The following is a 17922-nucleotide window of genomic DNA, read 5'->3' as shown; positions in this document are numbered from 1 at the left end:
TCATAAATGTTAAGTTTTAATAATAGATTTTTTTGTCTTTATCATATCTTTTAAGTAAATAAAACCTTTAAATCTCACACATCCTTGCCACGTCATTTAAAGCATTCAATTCCCACACTGAGAAACACTCAGACTATTAAAAGACTGTGTATTTTTATTATTCATAAAGCTGACTATGGTGATGTGATAAACATTGGTAAAATCTCTTCATCTATTGGAAGAACTGTAACTGGTTTTACTGTATTATAGGCAGTTGAAATTCCATCACCAGAAACTTCAAACACTGAAGATTAAATGATGCTTAAGAAATGTGAAATGAGAAATTAAACCACTTTATGACCAAATTACCTTAAAATTTTCTTCTGTTAGTCCCTCATTTGTTTTGGAATTTCTTATCATAGCTGCCACATATCTTTTGACTAAATTCCTGATAACTTCCTGGAATTTAAACAAAAACATGAAAAGGCATTCAGTTTCCTTCTTGGACTCTTAGTACAATAAGGGACATATACAAGAAAAAAAAATATGCCTAGACTGTCTTTGCAATGGAAAATTGTCACAGGATCCAACCATTTTCTACAAACCCTCCAGTTAAGTCCACTGGCTAAATGAAAAATTACTATGTGTCCAAATTTGGTGGCAGAGTGGGCCAGTGAGATCAAATTCACCCAAAAGAAAATTTTTCCACCCAGGCATAAGGTAAACATGATTCACATTAATAGAATAATCAGAGTAGAATAATCCTTGAATGGTCACAGTCAATATCCTTTCCCTTAAGGCTGGATTAAACTTTAACCCTCCTAGTAAGATGAGAGTTTTTCTTCCTTTTATAAAGTTGAGAAAGTCATTCTTCAGTGTCACAAAATCTGCTGATTTCAATATCCACTAATTACATAGTCAAGATAATTTTTCTTAAAGTCAGTCTGTTCTCCTTTACAGGGATGGCCTCTTTTAACTTAGCCTCCTGGGAATGGTATACACATAGTCACTCAACTTTGTGTTAGTAACAGTGATGATGATAGCTACCACTTAATGCAATATGTCAGGCACTGCCAAGACACACATGCACACACAAATACATATGTACTCACCACTCAATCCTCACAACTACACTTTGAATTAAGTTTAATCATCCCTATTTTACAGATGAGGAAACTGAGGCTCAGGGAGGGTATGTGACATCCAAGGTCACACAACTGATCAAGAACTATCGTACTTAGTTCATATAAAGAAGCTTTACCTGGTAATGTTGGTTCTGTATCAGGCTGTCAGCATGGCGTTCCTGTCATTGAAAATGGACAGAGAGCTTATATCAGCAGTGTCCCAGCAGCCCATCCACTCAAATATATTTCTAAATATTAGGACTGGAACATGACACAGAAGCTGCTGCTTGACAAACCCCCAAAGCATCTGTAGATTGGAGTAGTTTTATGATGTTCGAGATAGGGAATGTCACAAAGGAGGGAAAGGAGAAAACAGTTGTGTTTACAAAGAGACAATTTTTAAAGGCCTTACTGTGAAGCTTCTCAAGTTGTGCCTTCTCCGTCTACCATCAGGGTCTCTTTTAGGGCAGAAGGTGTTGTTGAACCAGTTGCCAAGGTATAGAAATGACTTGGGGCTGGGGATAATGTTGAAAGGAGGTGGCAGAGTGCCACCTTCGTCAAAGTAACTCATCCAGAGCTTCGTCCTTGCAAACTTCCACTCAATATCAGCATGATCCTGTGAAAGACAAGTTCAAAGATGGGGGATGGGAAAATACAAAATGCACCCATGACTCATTCTAAAAGTTCTGCTTGCTTCTACAGAGGGAAATATGTCAGTAGCTATAAAAATTCAATTTACACTGACCTTACCCTCTAGTGTTTTCCTCTACATGTTTTCTAGTTGCAACGTTTACATTTTGCTCTATGATCAATTTTGAGTTCATTTTTGCTTAAGGGGTGAAGTTTACATTGAGTTTTTTTTTTCTTGTTTTGTTTTTGCCTGTCGATGTTCATTTGCCATTTGCTGAAAAGGCTATTGTTCTTCCACTGAATTGCTTTTGCACCTTTGTCAATCAGTTGTGCATGCTGGGACTACTGGCTATTCACATTCGAAAGAATAAAGTTGGATTCCTACCTCACACCACGTACAACATTCAACTCAAAATAAATCACAGAACTAAATTTAATAGATAAAAAGTATAAAACTCTAAGAAGAAAATTTAGGAGTAAGTATTTATAACCCTGGATAAAACAATGGTTTCTTAGAGAAGACAACAAAAGCCAAGGAACAAGAGAACAAAATAGGTAAATTGGACTTGATCAAAGTTAAAAACTGTATGTCAAGGACACCATAAAGAAAATGAAAAGACAACCCACAGAATAAAAGAAAGTAATGAAATATCGTATATCTGATAAGGGACTTGTACCCAGACTATATAAAGAATGATAACGATTCAATAATAAAAAGACAAATCAATTTGAAAAAGGGGAAAGCACTTGAATAGACATTTGCAGAAAGACACAAACGACCAACATTGTTGGCCATTAGGAGTATTCAAATTGAAACTGCAATGAGATACTTTAAACCCATTGGGATAGCTATAACAATTTTTCATAAAAGAATAGCTAGTGTAGGTTAGAATCTGGAGAATTTGCAGCCCTCACACACTGCTGGTGGGAGCGTGAAATGGTGGAGCTACTTTGGAAAACCATATGGCAATTCCTCAAATAGTTAAACATAGAGTTACCATACAATCCAGCAATTTCACTCCTAGCTACATACCCAAGAGAAACGAAAGCACATTCTACACAAAAGTTCAGTTCACTTCAGTCGCTCAGTCGTGTCCGACTCTTTGCGACCCCATGAACCGCAGCACGCCAGGCCTCCCTGTCCATCACCAACTCTCGGAGTCCACCCAAACCCATGTCCATCGAGTCGGTGATGCCATCCAGCCATCTCATCCTCTGTCGTTCCCTTCTCCTCCTGCCCCCAATCCTTCCCAGCGTCAGGGTCTTTTCCAGTGAGTCAACTCTTCACAAAACGGGCACACAAATGTTCAGCAGCATTTTTCATAATAGCCAAAGAGTAGAAACAACCTAAATGTCCATCCACCAATAAATGGATAAACAAAATGTGGTATACTATCATTATTATCTAGTCTTTAAAAGGAATGAAGTTTTGATACATACTACAACGTGGATGAACCTTGAAAATCTTATGCTGAGTGAAAGTATATTCTGCTGAGTCTTCCAGTCCATGAACACCATATGTCATTTCTTTCATCCACATTTTGTTGTTTTCAATGTGTAAGTCTTATCTATACATATTTTGCTAACCTTTTGCCTAAAGTGAAAGCTTATGACTAAGTATTTCATTTTACTTACAACAATTAACAATGGTACTGTCTTTTAAAATTTCAGTTTCCAATTGTTCATTGCTAGTATATGGTTGATTTTTGTGTATTGACTTTGTATTTTGTGGCCTTGTTAAGTTCATTTTTTTATTCTGTGAAATTTTAAAAATAGATTATTTAGGGTTTACTTTATACAGAATCATGAGACAGTTTTATTTCTTCTTTTCCAATCTGTAGGTCTTCAATGTTTTTCCTTATTGCACTATCTTGTATCTCTAGTACAAAGTGGAGTAGAAGTACTTAAAGCAGATATATCTTGTTACTTATCTTAGAAAGTCTTCAGCCTTTCACCACTTAGTAAGCTATAGGTTTTGTGGTTCAGGTTGTGCACATTACATTCTATTCCAATTTTGCTAAGACATTTTTTTAAAAAAAATCATCAGTGTAGAAGTCTGTCAAACACCTTTTCTGGTCAGATAAATTGATATGACCATAGCATTTTTCTTTTTTAGACTATTAATATGATTAATTACTTTGCATTTCTGGAGTAAATCCTATTTGGTTATGGTATGTTCTTTTTATATATTGCTGGATTCAAATATGTTAATGCTCTGTTGAGGATTTCCCTGTCTATGTTCATAAAGGATATTGGTTTACAGGTTTTTTGTTTTTTTTTAAATTTTCTGTACTATTTTTCTGGTTTGGGTATCAATAGAATACATTATATATGTAATATATTTATATGTAATTAAAATTAATTTTACCAATTTCTTTTCACTATATTTTAATGTGGCTACTAGAAAATGTAACATGTGGCACATATTTGTGACTTACATAAAATTTTTATTGTACAGAACTTCCCTAGACTAATGGTATATTTAGTTCTGCCTAACAAGGCTTAAAAGCAAGCCTCAGAGGTCAAACTATTTCCAGAACAAAGCTCAATAGTATTTAAAACAATACAAAAATATCCAGCGTCCAGCAAGGTAAAATTCATAATGTCTGACATCCAATACAAATTTATCACAAATGCCAAGAAACAGGAAAATATGATACATAATGAAGAAAAATCTATTAAACAGAACTATATACAAGTCAGTTGTATTCTATATATTGGCAATGAACAATAAAATATTAATTTTAAAAAAGTATCATTTAAAATATAAAATCCTTAGGAATAAATATGACAAAAATATATGTGTTTTTTAACATTGAAAACTGTGAAACATTACTGACATAAATTAAAGAAGACTTAAATAAATGTAAAGAAATGGCATATTCATGAATTGAAAGACTAAATATAGTTAGGATGGCAATTCTTTCCGAATTGATTATAGATTCAATACAATTTCAGTCAAATCTCAGTTGGCGTTTTTGAAGAAATTGACAAACTGCTTTCAAGTTTATATATAAATACAAAAGATGTAAAAGATGTAACTAAAAGATGTAGTTAATTTTGAAAAAGAACAAATTGGCACTGAAGATCAATGGAACAAAACAAGAAAGTCCAAAAATAAATGTGTGCATATGCATAATTACAGGCATATATGCAACTTGACTTTTAAGAAAGGTGTCAAGGCAATTCAACTTGGAAAGAATAATCTTTTCAACAAATTACCTTGGAATAGTTAGACTTCCAGAAGGAAAAAATAATCTTGATCCTTACTTGCAAAAATTAACTCAAAATGAGTTGTAACTCAAAGTTATGGGAGGGCTAAATCTATAAATATTTTACTAATAAACAATTTGCTATGTGTTTTTCCTTCTGCTTGCTTTGGGTTTAGTTTATTTTTCTAGTTTCATAAAGGTGGAAATTTAAGTTATTGATTTGAAATATTATTTCCTTTTTAATATAAGCTTTTACAATTATAAATTTCTTTCTGAGGATATTTAGGATATACCATACTCTCCCTTTAATTCATCTCAAAGTATCTTCAAATTTCCTTTGTGATTTCCTCTTTGAGCCAGTAGTTATTTTGCAGTATCTTCTCTACTATCCATTTATATGTGAATATCCCAAATTTTATTATGTTATTGATATCTAATGTTTGCAGAACATAGTTTTTATTATTTCAGTCCTTTAAAAAATTAGTGAGACATTTTATGGACTAACATATAATCTGTCCTGGAGAATGTTCCATGTGCAGTTCAGAAGAACATATATTCTGCTATTGTTGCATGGAGTGTTGTATAGATAGATGTCCATTAGGTCTAGTTGGTTTATAGTGTTGTTCAAGTATTCTATTTCCTTTTTGGTCATTTGTCTACTTCTGTTTGTTACTGAAAGTGGGGTAATAAACACTCCAATGGTTATTATTGAATTTCTATTTCTCCCTTCAGCTCTGTCAGTTTTTGCTTCATATATTTTTCAGCTCTGTAGATAGGTGGAAATGTGTTTATAATTGTTAAATCTTCATGATAAATACATTCTTTAATCATAAAAAATGTCCTTTGTTTTCTCTAATAACAAATTTTATCTTAAATTCTATTTTGTCTGATAATTAGTATAGCCACTTAGTTAGCTCTCTTTTGGTTACTGTTTGCACCATCTATCTTTTCCCAGTCTTTTACTTACAGTTGGGCTTCCTTGGTGGGCAGTGGTTAAGACTTCACTCCCAATGCAGGGAGCATGGTCAGGGAACTAAGATCCCACATGCCACATAGCGTGGCCAAAAAATATTTCATCTTTTACTTACAATCTACTTGTATCTTTGAATCTAAAGTGTATCTCTTCTAGACAGAATATAGTTGGATCATGTGTGTTTCTTAAAAGTCCGGCAATCTTTGCCTATTAACTGGTTTTCTAAATCTAGTTACATTTATAGTAATTACTGATAAAGTACTATTTACATCTGCCATTTTTCCATTTTCTGTATGTTGCATGTCTTTTTGTTCCTCTATTTCTCCATTGTTGATTTCTTTATGTTAAATAGATATTTTCTAATATATCTTTTAATTCCCTTGTTTCTTTTACTATATTAAAAACTTATTTTCTTAGTGCTTGCCCCAGGGATACAATTAACATCTTAAAATACAATTTACTTTGGATTAATACAAACCTGATTCCAATCATATGCAAAAACTGTGCTGCAGTATAGTTCCATTCCTTCTCTCCTCATTTGTGCTACTACTGATACACAAATTATTACTTTATATATGGCACATTTAAAGATTATAAGCCTATGAACACTTGTGTAATTATTACACTTGTGTAATTATTCAGTTATCTTTCAAAGTAGATAGGAAAAAACTCCCCCCCAATAAGATTTGTATCGTCTTTTATATTTATCTATATACAATTACCTTTAATTACGTTTTCTGTTGCTCTTTACTTCTTTGTGTTTTGTTTTGTTTTGTTTTGTTTTGAGGAGAGGGTTGGTTTGGGTTGTTTTTTTTTTTTTTTTTGTATTGTCTAGTGTCCTTTCATTTCAGCCTGAAGAATTCTCTTTAGCATTTCTTATAGGACGTGCCTTCTGGCCATTAATTCTCTGTCTTTGTGTACTTGAGAAATGTCTTTATTTTTCCTTCATTTAAGGATATTTTTGCTGAATATAGACTTCTTGGTTGGCAGTTTTTTGCTTTAAACATTTTGTATATGTCATCACACTGACTTCTAGTGCCCATTGTTTTGGATGGAAATCAGCTATCTTTTCCTCCTTTCAAGATTTTTTTCTTGGTCTTTGAGACTTTGACTAAGACATGGCTTTTTTTTCTGTGTGTTTATCTTACTAGGAAATATTTGAATTCATGGATGTGTAACTATTTTTGAGAAATATTTATTCATTATTTCTTTAAATATCCTTCCATTTTTTATTTTCTCTTTTCTTTTTCTGGGATTCCCATTATGTGTATGTTGGCCATTTAATGGTGTCACACCATTAAATTCTCTGAAGCTCTGTTTGTTTTTATTCATTCTGTTTTACTTTCTGATCATCAGTCTAGACAATGGTAATTGAATTATCTTCAAATTTGCTAATTCTTCCCACCAGCTTAAATCTGCTGTTGAGCCCATCTAATGAATTTTTCATTCTTTTACAATACTTTTCAAATCCAGAAATTCAATCTGATCCTTTTAAAAACAATTTCTATCACTTTATTAATATTCTCCATTTGATGAGACATAGTTCTCATAACTTTTGATTATTTAGATGGTTTCCTTTAGTTATTTGAAGATATTTAAAATAGCTAGTTCAGTCTTTAATAAAACTGACATTTGGGCTTCCTCAAGGACAATTTCTATGACATCTTTTTTCCTGTGTATAAACCATACCTTCTTTGTGTGTGTGTGTGTGTGTGTGTGTGTGAGTATGTTTTGTAATTTTTTGCTGAAACTAGACATTTTAAACAATTTAATATGATAACTCTGGAAATCTGATCCCCTTCTTCCAGAATTTCATTTGTATTGTTTTACATGACTTTCCTTGACTGATTCTGTAAAATCTGTATTCTTTGTCATGGGCAATCATTGAAGTCTCTGTTCACTTAGCTTAGTGATCAGATAATGATTGCACAGGGATTTCATTAACTGCCTTGAATCAATAAGTTTCTCACATTTTGCTTGTGGGTCTGTGTTTGCATAGTGACACATCTTCAATGTTCTTGCAATTTATCATCTGTAAATGACATGTTTGAGACAATAAGGGAAATTTAAATATGGACTCCAAATTAGTAATTATAGTGTATCAATGTTAAATTTCTTGAGTAAGGGATGGTATTGTGATAATATAGTTAAATATATATGACAGTATTTGTAGTGGAATGTGATATTGGCAATTTACTTTCAAATATCTTTTAAAATGTCCTTGGGCCCCATCATACATATACAGTGGTAAGAACTTTGTTTCAGAGGCCACATTAACTTGTGACTTATATCCACAAACTTTTAACTTAATGCCGAATAAGATGGTTATACAATATAGTCTCCATTGTCAAAAGTGTACAGTGTAAGGGAGAGAAAAATCTTTTTTATTAGCACATTAAATCTTTCAAAGGAGACCTATGTCTTACACAGTTTGTCTTAGGGTGGTTTTTGAGTGAACGTTCAGTCTGTCAGTGATAACTAGAATTTGCTCCTTGGTCTTTCAGATGTTCCACGAAGGTTTGCACTTTGCTCTCCAAGGTAGTAGTGCTTAGCTATGATATTAAAGGATTAGCAGATCAAAAATGACATCAAGCATAATAGAGATTTGTAAACCTGGTTCTATGAATGAAGGTAATGGACTTGGTGAATCTATTAAGATTGTATATAAAATATTGGGGTTTTAAAATTTTTTCTGAGCTTTCATCATATTCTCAAAGAAGTCTGCCCTCCCCTAAATGGTTCAGAAATACTGAAGTAGAAGATAGAGGATTCTGTTGATTTCTGAGATACCCATTGCCTGTATCTGAACAGTGCTAACCAGCTCTTAATGGATAAATCAGAGATAATTCTATATTCTCTAGGAGGGAATAAATGGCTTTGGGTTAAGTGAGCAACCAGTTCAAAAGGGAAACAAAGCCCTAGATTAAATTTAAGGTACTTATTAAACCCACTGCTAAATTTTATTTCATAAGTTAATAAAGCACATATATTACCATGTTTTAAAACTATTTTGATAGCTACTGTAATATAATTTCTTTCTATGGTAATTGCATATATTTTGTTTTCATGTAGCCCAATTTATGTATTTTTTCTTTTGATATACATGCTTTTGCTGTTCTAATCTTTTTACAAATGTAGATATATTTGACATATAACATTGAGGTGTACAACATTGTTGATTTGATACACTTGTACATGGTGATGTGATTGCCATTGCAATAGCTCTATCACATCACATAATTATTGTTTTTTGGTGGCTGGAATAATGAAGATCTAGTGTCCTAGCAATTTTGATGATTACAGTATGATATTATTGTCCCTAGTCACTATATTGTGCATTATATCTCCAGGACTTGCTACTAGTTGCAAGTTTGTACCCTTAGGCAATGTGAATTGTACACTTTTAAAAATGAATTTTATGGTATATGGATTATATCTCAATGAAGCTGTTACCAAAAAATAAACTGAGAAGAAAACATAGGAATAATTTTCATGACTTTATGTTAGGCAGTGATTTCTTAGATTTCACAGATAACAATGCTGCTCTCCTCATCTTTTAAACTGTACAATTCAGTAGTTTTTAATAGATTTACAGAGTTGAGCAACCATCACCACTATCTATTCTAGAAGATTTTCATCACTCCTTAAAATCCCCTGTATCCATTAACAGTCAATTCCCAGCACTTGGTCCCCTCCGCAAAGCCCCTGTCAGCCAATAATCTACATTTGTTTCCATGGATTTGTCTATTTTGAACATTTCATATCAATGGATTATATAATATTGGTCCTTTGTGTGTAGATTCTTTCACTTAGCATGTTTTCAACATTCACCCATGTTGTGTGCACTCAGTCACTCAGTTATGTCTGACTCTTTGTGATCCCATGGACTGTAGCCCACCAGAATCCTCTGTTCATGAGATTTTCCAGGCAAGAATACCAGAGTGGGTTGCTATTCTGTTCTCCAGGGGATCTTCCTGACCTAGGGATAAAGCCCATGTCTCTTGCATCTCCTGCATTGGCAGGTGGATTCTTTACCACTGTGCCACCTGGGAACCCCCCCATCCATGTTGTAGCAACTATAAATACTTCATTCCTTCCTATGGCTGAATAATACTACATTTCACTGTATGGGCATACTACATCTTGTTTATCTCATCAGCTGATATTTGTTTGAGTTGTTTCCACTTTGCTATTAATATTAATGAATTATGTTGCTGTGAATATTTATGTGCAAGTCTTTGTGTGTATATATATATATATTTTTTAATTCTCTTGGGGACATACCTAGGAATGGAATTGTTCAGTTATACAGTAACCCTATGTTTAACTTTATGAGAAATTGTCATACTATTTATTAAGGTGGTTGCATCATTTTACATTCCCACCACCAATGTATGAGTTCGGATTTTTCTACATCCTCACCAAAGCTAGCCACAGTCCATGATTTTTTATCACAGACATGCTAGTGGGTGTGAAGTGGTATCTCATTCTGGTTTTGATTTACATTTCCTTAATGCTGAATGATGTTGAGCATGTTATCATGTGCTCATCAGCAATCTGTATAACTTATTTGGAGAAATGTTGATTCGTATATTTTGCTTATTTAAAAATCAAAGTGTCCTTAGGTGTATGGATTTGTCTCTGGGCTTTCTATTTTATTCCATTGATCTATATTTCTGTCTTTGTGCCAGTACCATACTGTCTTGATGACTGCGGCTTTGTAGTAGAGACTGAAGTCAGGCAGGTTGATTCCTCCAGTTCCATTCTTCTTTCTCAAGATTGCTTTGGCTATTCGAGGTTTTTTTTATTTCCATACAAATTGTGAAATTATTTGTTCTAGTTCTCTGAAAAATACCGTTGGTTGCTTGATAGGGATTGCATTAAATCTATAGATTGCTTTGGGTAGTATACTCATTTTCACTATATTGATTCTTCCGATCCATGAACATGGTATATTTCTCCATCTATTTGTATCCTCTTTGATTTCTTTCACCAGTGTTTTATAGTTTTCTATATATAGGTCTTTTGTTTCTTTAGGTAGATATATTCCTAAGTATTTTATTCTTTTCGTTGCGATGGTGAATGGAATTGTTTCCTTAATTTCTCTTTCTGTTTTCTCATTGTTAGTGTATAGGAATGCAAGGGATTTCTGTGTGTTGATTTTATATCCTGAAACTTTACTATATTCATTGATTAGCTCTAGTAATTTTCTGGTGGAGTCTTTAGGGTTTTCTATGTAGAGGATCATGTCATCTGCAAACAGTGAGAGTTTTACTTCTTCTTTTCCAATCTGGATTCCTTTTATTTCTTTTTCTGCTCTGATTGCTGTGGCAAAAACTTCCAAAACTATGTTGAATAGTAGTGGTGAGAGTGGGCACCCTTGTCTTGTTCCTGACTTTAGGGGAAATCTCTTTAACAAGTGGTGCTGGGAAAACTGGTCAACCACTTGTAAAAGAATGAAACTAGAACAATTTCTAACATCATACACAAAAATAAACTCAAAATGGATTAAAGATCTAAATGTAAGACCAGAAACTATAAAACTCCTAGAGGAAAACACAGGCAAAACACTCTCCGACATAAACCACAGCAAGATCCTCTATGACCCACCTCCCAGAATATTGGAAATAAAAGCAAAAATAAACAAATGGGACCTAATTAAAAGCTTCTGCACAACAAAGGAAACTATAAGTGAGTTGAAAAGACAGCCTTCAGAATGGGAGAAAATAGTAGCAAATGAAGCAACAGACAAAGAATTAATCTCAAAAATATACAAGCAACTCCTGCAGCTCAATTCCAGAAAAATAAACGACCCAATCAAAAAGTGGGCCAAAGAACTGAACAGACATTTATCCAAAGAAGACATACAGATGGCTAACAAACACATGAAAAGATGCTCAACATCACTCATTATTAGAGAAATGCAAATCAAAACCACAATGAGGTACCATTTCACGCCAGTCAGAATGGTTGCTATCGAAAAGTCTACAAGCAATAAATACTGGAGAGGGTGTGGAGAAAAGGCAACCCTCTTACACTGTTGATGGGAATGCAAACTAGTACAGCCACTATGGAGACCAGTGTGGAGATTCCTCAAAAATCTGGAAATATAACTGCCATATGACCCAGCAATCCCACTGCTGGGCATACACACCGAGGAAGCCAGAATTGAAAGAGACACGTGTACCCCAACATTCATCGCAGCACTGTTTATAATAGCCAGGACATGGAAGCAACCTGGATATCCATCCGCGGACAAATGGATAAGAAAGCTGTGGTACATATACACAATGGAATATTACTCAGCCATTAAAAAGAATGTGTTTGAATCAGTTCTAATGAAGTGGATGAAACTGAAGCCTATTATACAAGTTGAAGTAAGCCAGAAAGGAAAACACCAATACAGTATACTAATGCATATATATGGAATTTAGTAAATCGGTAAAGATAACCCGGAGAAGGCAATGGCACCCCACTCCAGTACTCTTGCCTGGAAAATCCCATGGATGGAGGAGCCTGGTAGGCTGCAGTCCATGGGGTCGCTAAGAGTCGGACACGACTGAGCGACTTCACTTTCACTTTTCACTTCCATGCATTGGAGAAGGAAATGGCAACCCACTCCAGTGTTCTTGCCTGGAGAATCCCAGGGACAGCGGAGCCTGGTGGGCTGCCATCTATGGGGTCACACAGAGTCGGACACGACTGAGGTGACTTAGCACTAAAGATAACCCTGTACGCAAGACAGCAAAAGAGACACAGATGTATAGAACTGTATTTGGGGCTCTATGGGAGAGGGCGAGGGCGGGATGATATGGGAGAATGGATTGAAGCATGTAAACTGTCATATGTGAAACGAATCACCAGTCCAGGTTCAATGCATGATACAGGGTGCTTGGGACTGGTGCACCGGGATGACCCAGAGGGATGCGATGAGGTAGGTGGGAAGGGGGTTCTGGAAGGGGAACACACGTACACCCATGGCAGATTCATGTCAATGTATGACAAAACCAATACAATATTGTAAAGTAAAAAAATAAATTTAAAAAAATGATGTGCCACGAAACCCTGAAGAAAAAAAAAAAGAATTAAAGATGAAATTTGGCATAAGAAACAGTCTGTTGCTGGGGTTTTGAGATAATTTATAGTGGATGGCAGGCCTTCCCTGGTAGCTCAGCTGCTGAAGAATCTTCCTGCAATGCAGGAAAACCCGGTTCAATTCCTGATTCGGGAGGATCCCCTGGAGAAGGGATAGGCTACCCACTCCAGTATTCTTGCCTGGAGAATCCCCATGGACAGAGGAGCCTGGTGGGCTACAGTCCATGGAGTCATAAGGAGTCAGACGCAACTGAGAGACTAAGCACAGCACAGCAGAATAGTGGATGGCATGAATGATGACAATTTTAACCACCTCAACTCTCCATTCCCCAACTATTATTCAAGACAAAAAAAATCCACTCAGAGTTCTGTAAAAGCAAAACAAAAAGCACTAAAAAAATTATTGGACTCACTTTATTTTATCCAGATAACAAACTTATAACAATCCTGCATGCTCAAGCTATCTATCTTTTAATTTGTCTATTCTGGTATTAGGATTTACAAGTGAAATAATCATCATAGGGTTAAGTATTGATTTATTTATTGAGTTGAAAAATGAAGTCATCCTTTTTGAGACAAAAGAAATATGATTTAGCAAATTGATTTGGAAATAAGACTGGCTTTGCTAGTTAGGCTGTCTGACAGATTTTTTTTAATGAATTGATGAATCTGAAGCTCCAAAATTTTGGTAAGATTATATTTAAAACATATGAGAAGAAAGCATTTCATAAAGAAATGGTTAAGCTGTATTAAAGTTAATAACATTTCTATTTTCTATTTCAAGAACTTTGTTTAGAATAATTGGGTTAAGCAAAGTACCTCTATGCAAGACAGTAACTGGTACATTTAATAATTATTTGATAAGTTTTAGTAAAGTCTCCAAATTTAGTGGCTTAAAACAACAAATATTTATTAAAGTTTCTGTGGGTCAGGAATCTGGGTATGGCAAGTTGTTTGCCTCTAGCTCAAGATCTGTTACAATGTCATAATCCAGCTGTTGGCTGGAGCTGGGGTCTCGACTGAAGCCTGAACTGAGGGGCATTTTCTTCCAAGCTGGTTGTATGGTTGTTGACAGGATTTGATTCCTTGTGGGCTGCTGGACTGAAGACCTTAGTCTTTCGCTGGCTATTGGCCAAAGACCTCTCTCAGTTCTTTCCAGAGTGGGCTTCTCCATACCAGCTTATAAAATGACAGCAGGCTTCCCCCAGAGGGTGTGTGAGAGAAAAGCCATGGTCTTTTTATAACCCAATCTCTGAAGTGACATCACTTTTGCCATAATCTATTTGTTAAGAGTCAACAGGTCCAGCTCATACTCAAGCAAAAAAGGTTGAATACGGATTCAAATAACAGGAAGTGGGTATCATTGGGGGCCATCTCAGAAGCTGCCACAGTATTACTTCCCAGAAATTGAGAAACTGAATGACTGTAATCTGTAGGGTAAAAGTCCCTACCACATTGAATTACTGTAGAAAAAGTGAAGTGAAAGTCACCCAGTCATGTCCGGCTCTTTACAACCCCATGGACTATAGTGTCCATGGAATTCTCCAGGCCAGAATACTGGAGTGGGTAGTCTTTCCCTTCTCCAGGGGATCTTCCCAACACAGGAATCAAACCCAGGTCTCCCACATTGCAGGCAGATTCTTTACCAGATGAGCCACAAGGGAAGCCCAATTGCTGCAGAAGTCAGTATGAAATGCCTAGGCTACTGCCTGGTATGTAGTAAGAACTATATAACTATTCATTCCTTCTTCCACATTTCTGAGCCTATAATACCAGAGACAAACTTTGAATTCTCATTTTATCCTGTGATAGCCCAGACTATTCCACAGTCTTTTATCTGTGGAATATTTCTGTAGCTCTTGAAATACAGCAGGTATTCAATACGCACTTTGTAAAATGAAGTGAGTCACATTTTTTAACACAGGGTCTCTTGGTTCTTGTCATCTCTAGACACATTTGAAAAGGGAGAATGATGATATAGCTCCTATGGGTATTTGGCTATTTTCTAGTAAACTGAGCTGAATGTCCTGGTATTTGGGCAATGGCTTTACTACTTTTAATTTTTAAAATCCCTGTGTGGGCTAGCTTTTTGTTTGTATGCGTTTTAACCAAAAGCAGTTATGTCTTTTTAAAAATAGTTTTCTAAATGTCTAATGATTTCGACAAAGAATAGAAACAAGCAATGGGCCGAGTTGTAAACCACAGGCATTTTTATTTTAGCTTAAGAATCTTTCTGGTGCCCACTCATTGTACCTACTCCAATCAGGTGAGGATATAATTTTTTCTAAATATTTTAAAAACAGCTCAAGGACCTCAGTTGATACCATTCCATTCCTCTTGTGCTCAGGTGACCTCACATTGGGATTTACTATGTAATAATTTGGCAGAGAAGTTATTGCAAATTGTCCTCTCATTGGTCTTTTCCCACTCATTTATCACATATAAATTCTTTGTATACCTATTCATTCTTTTTTTTAAAAAAATTAATTTTTATTTTTATTAAAGTATCATTTATTTACAATATTATTTTTCAGGTATACAGCAAAGTGATTTGGTTATGTGTGTGTGTGTATATATATATATGTATATATACATAAGAATATATATATATATATATATTCTTTTCCACTATAGTTTCTTACCAGATATTGAATATAGTTCCCTGAACTATACAGTAGGTCCTTGTTATCTATTTTTTATATAGTAGTTTGTATATGTTAATCCCATACTCCTAATTTATCTCTCCCCTCCCATCCCCTGGTAAGCATGTTTGTTTCCTATGTCCATGAGTCTGTTTCTGCTTTGTAAATAAGTCCATTTGTACTATTTTTTAGATTCCATATATAAGTTATATATAATATTTGTCTTTCTCTGGCTTACTTCACTTAATATGATAATCTCTAAGTCCATCCATGTTGCTGCCAATGACATTATTTCATTCTTTTCTTTTATAACTGAGTAATATTCCATTGTATGTATATACCACGTCTTCTTTATCCATTCCTCTGTCAATAGACATTTAGGTTGCTCCCATGTCTTGGCTATTGTAAATAGTGCTTCAGTGAACATTGGGGTGCATGTATCTTTTCAAATTAGAGCTTTCATTTTTTCCAATATATGCCCAGGAGTGGGATTGCAGGGTCATATGGTAGCTCTATTTTTAGTTTCTGAAGGAACCTGCATACTGTTCTCCATAGTGGTTGTACCAATTTACATTCCCATCATTCATTTTTTTATTCTTTTCTTGAACAACTACTATATCCAGATATTCTGATGGACGCTGGGTATAGCAAGATGACTTCCTCTAATGGTGGTGTGAATACCACACAGAACACAATTAGAATACAGAGGTAGCACCTGAATCATGAAGACTGGGACATAGCAGACTACCAGGAAGGATTTGTTAAACAGTGTGAGCTGTAAAGTAATGAGTAAGGTACTTATTCATCCAGATATTCATTCATTCAACCAATATATATTGACTGCCTGCTTGGTGTGAGGAGCTGGGATTTTAGCAGCGAACAATATGGACAACATTATAATTTGGCATGTGGAAATTTATTTTCAACCCTTGATCTGCTTTGAATTGCATGATTACAGACGTGGTTTTTGTAGTCACATTTGTCTAAATCTCCCTAAATGTATGATGCCCAAGAGATTTTCATTCACCTTATATGAGCTGGCCTTTCACCTTATGTGACAGACAAATCAGACACAGACATTTTAAATTTTTTGATATTTCATGATGATGCCCTTTCCCATATTTTGCCCTACTGTCTCTAAGCAACTATGACTTTTCAACATTCTCCAAGATTATCCCCTTGCTTGGTGCTTTTGTATAAGACAAAACCTACACAATCATAGGCTGTGGTCCTTCCTCTTCCAAATTTCCAAAATTTTCAGGACTTTTGTGCTACCATAATGTGATTGTAGTGATACACATCCTTACACATGTGTGTGACCTTCATTGTCAACTTTGATATCATCCGCTGCTATACAGCAACCAGGTGAGGACTTCTATTTAGCTCCTTTCTCACTGCTAGTGTCATGTAGATCATACTCTCAAACATTGTTGACTTGCTCAGATTTGGAACACATGGCCGCAGCTACGTCAAAGGAATGTGTCTGTTCATTTTCCCATTTCTCAACAAATCTAAGCACAAGGTTATTTTTCTTGCAATCAAACTACAAGACTGATTTCTTACCAGTTTTTGGTAAGTTCTTAGGCACTCTCTCAGCTTTCCTGCCAGCAACCATCTCGCCCTAGCAAACTAGAAAGCTTTACAACATAATGCAAAGGGAGAGTGGCAGGCACAGACATCTCAGAGCAGAACTAATCGTAGCCTTTAAGGAGAACAACTACTTCCAGGAGTCTTGAGCCCCATGGCAATACAAATTTCCATGAAATGCACAATTGTCAAGGTGGGACAATTCATTTCCCTGGCATTTCAAGGGAAGTCTTCCTTCCTCACTTTGGACTGCTGTCTTCTGGTAAAATTCAGAGCACACTTCTCAAATGTTGGTGTGCATCAGAATCATATGGAGCATTTATTAAAAATGCAGATTTCTGGACCTCGGCAGACGTCATACATTGTATTGTGGTTTTGCCTCAGGGAAATTTTTAAAGAATCAGTTCAGTTGCTCAGTCGTGTCCAACTCTTTTAAAGAATATAAGCATTTAAAATATATCATCATTTTTGTAACTCCATTTTTGTCTTCATTCATTTAAAAAATACACAAGAATCTTCAAAATATGGAAGGGGCCATACCTGCCACAATCTCTGAGAGGCACTGAAGTAGAGAAAGTGCCCTCAGTGAGTATCACCATCCTCCGCCAGGCCCTCACCTCCAACTTTGTGTGCATGTGCAATGGTCTAGAGGGAAGCCAATTGTAATCATTTTGAGGCCT

At 35.2% G+C, this 17922-nt stretch overlaps 1 protein-coding gene across 1 annotated transcript in view; it reads right to left on the bottom strand.

The window, feature by feature from the left end:
* TRPC5 (transient receptor potential cation channel subfamily C member 5) overlaps positions 1-17922 on the bottom strand; it is a 291668-nt gene that overhangs the window by 4098 nt on the left and 269648 nt on the right. Inside the window, exons 8-10 of the mRNA XM_081566414.1 lie at positions 1516-1719; positions 1241-1282; positions 349-438 (exon numbers count right to left, since the gene is read on the bottom strand). Coding sequence (XP_081422540.1) covers positions 349-438; positions 1241-1282; positions 1516-1719 — 336 coding nt within the window. The remainder of the gene's footprint in view (positions 1-348; positions 439-1240; positions 1283-1515; positions 1720-17922) is intronic.

Source organism: Giraffa tippelskirchi, chromosome X (assembly GCF_054371585.1).
Source record: "Giraffa tippelskirchi isolate mGirTip1 chromosome X, T2T-mGirTip1v1.2.pri, whole genome shotgun sequence".
NCBI lineage: Eukaryota > Metazoa > Chordata > Mammalia > Artiodactyla > Giraffidae > Giraffa > Giraffa tippelskirchi.
Note: the sequence above shows the minus strand (reverse complement) of the source record. Positions and strands in the feature narration are given on the sequence as shown.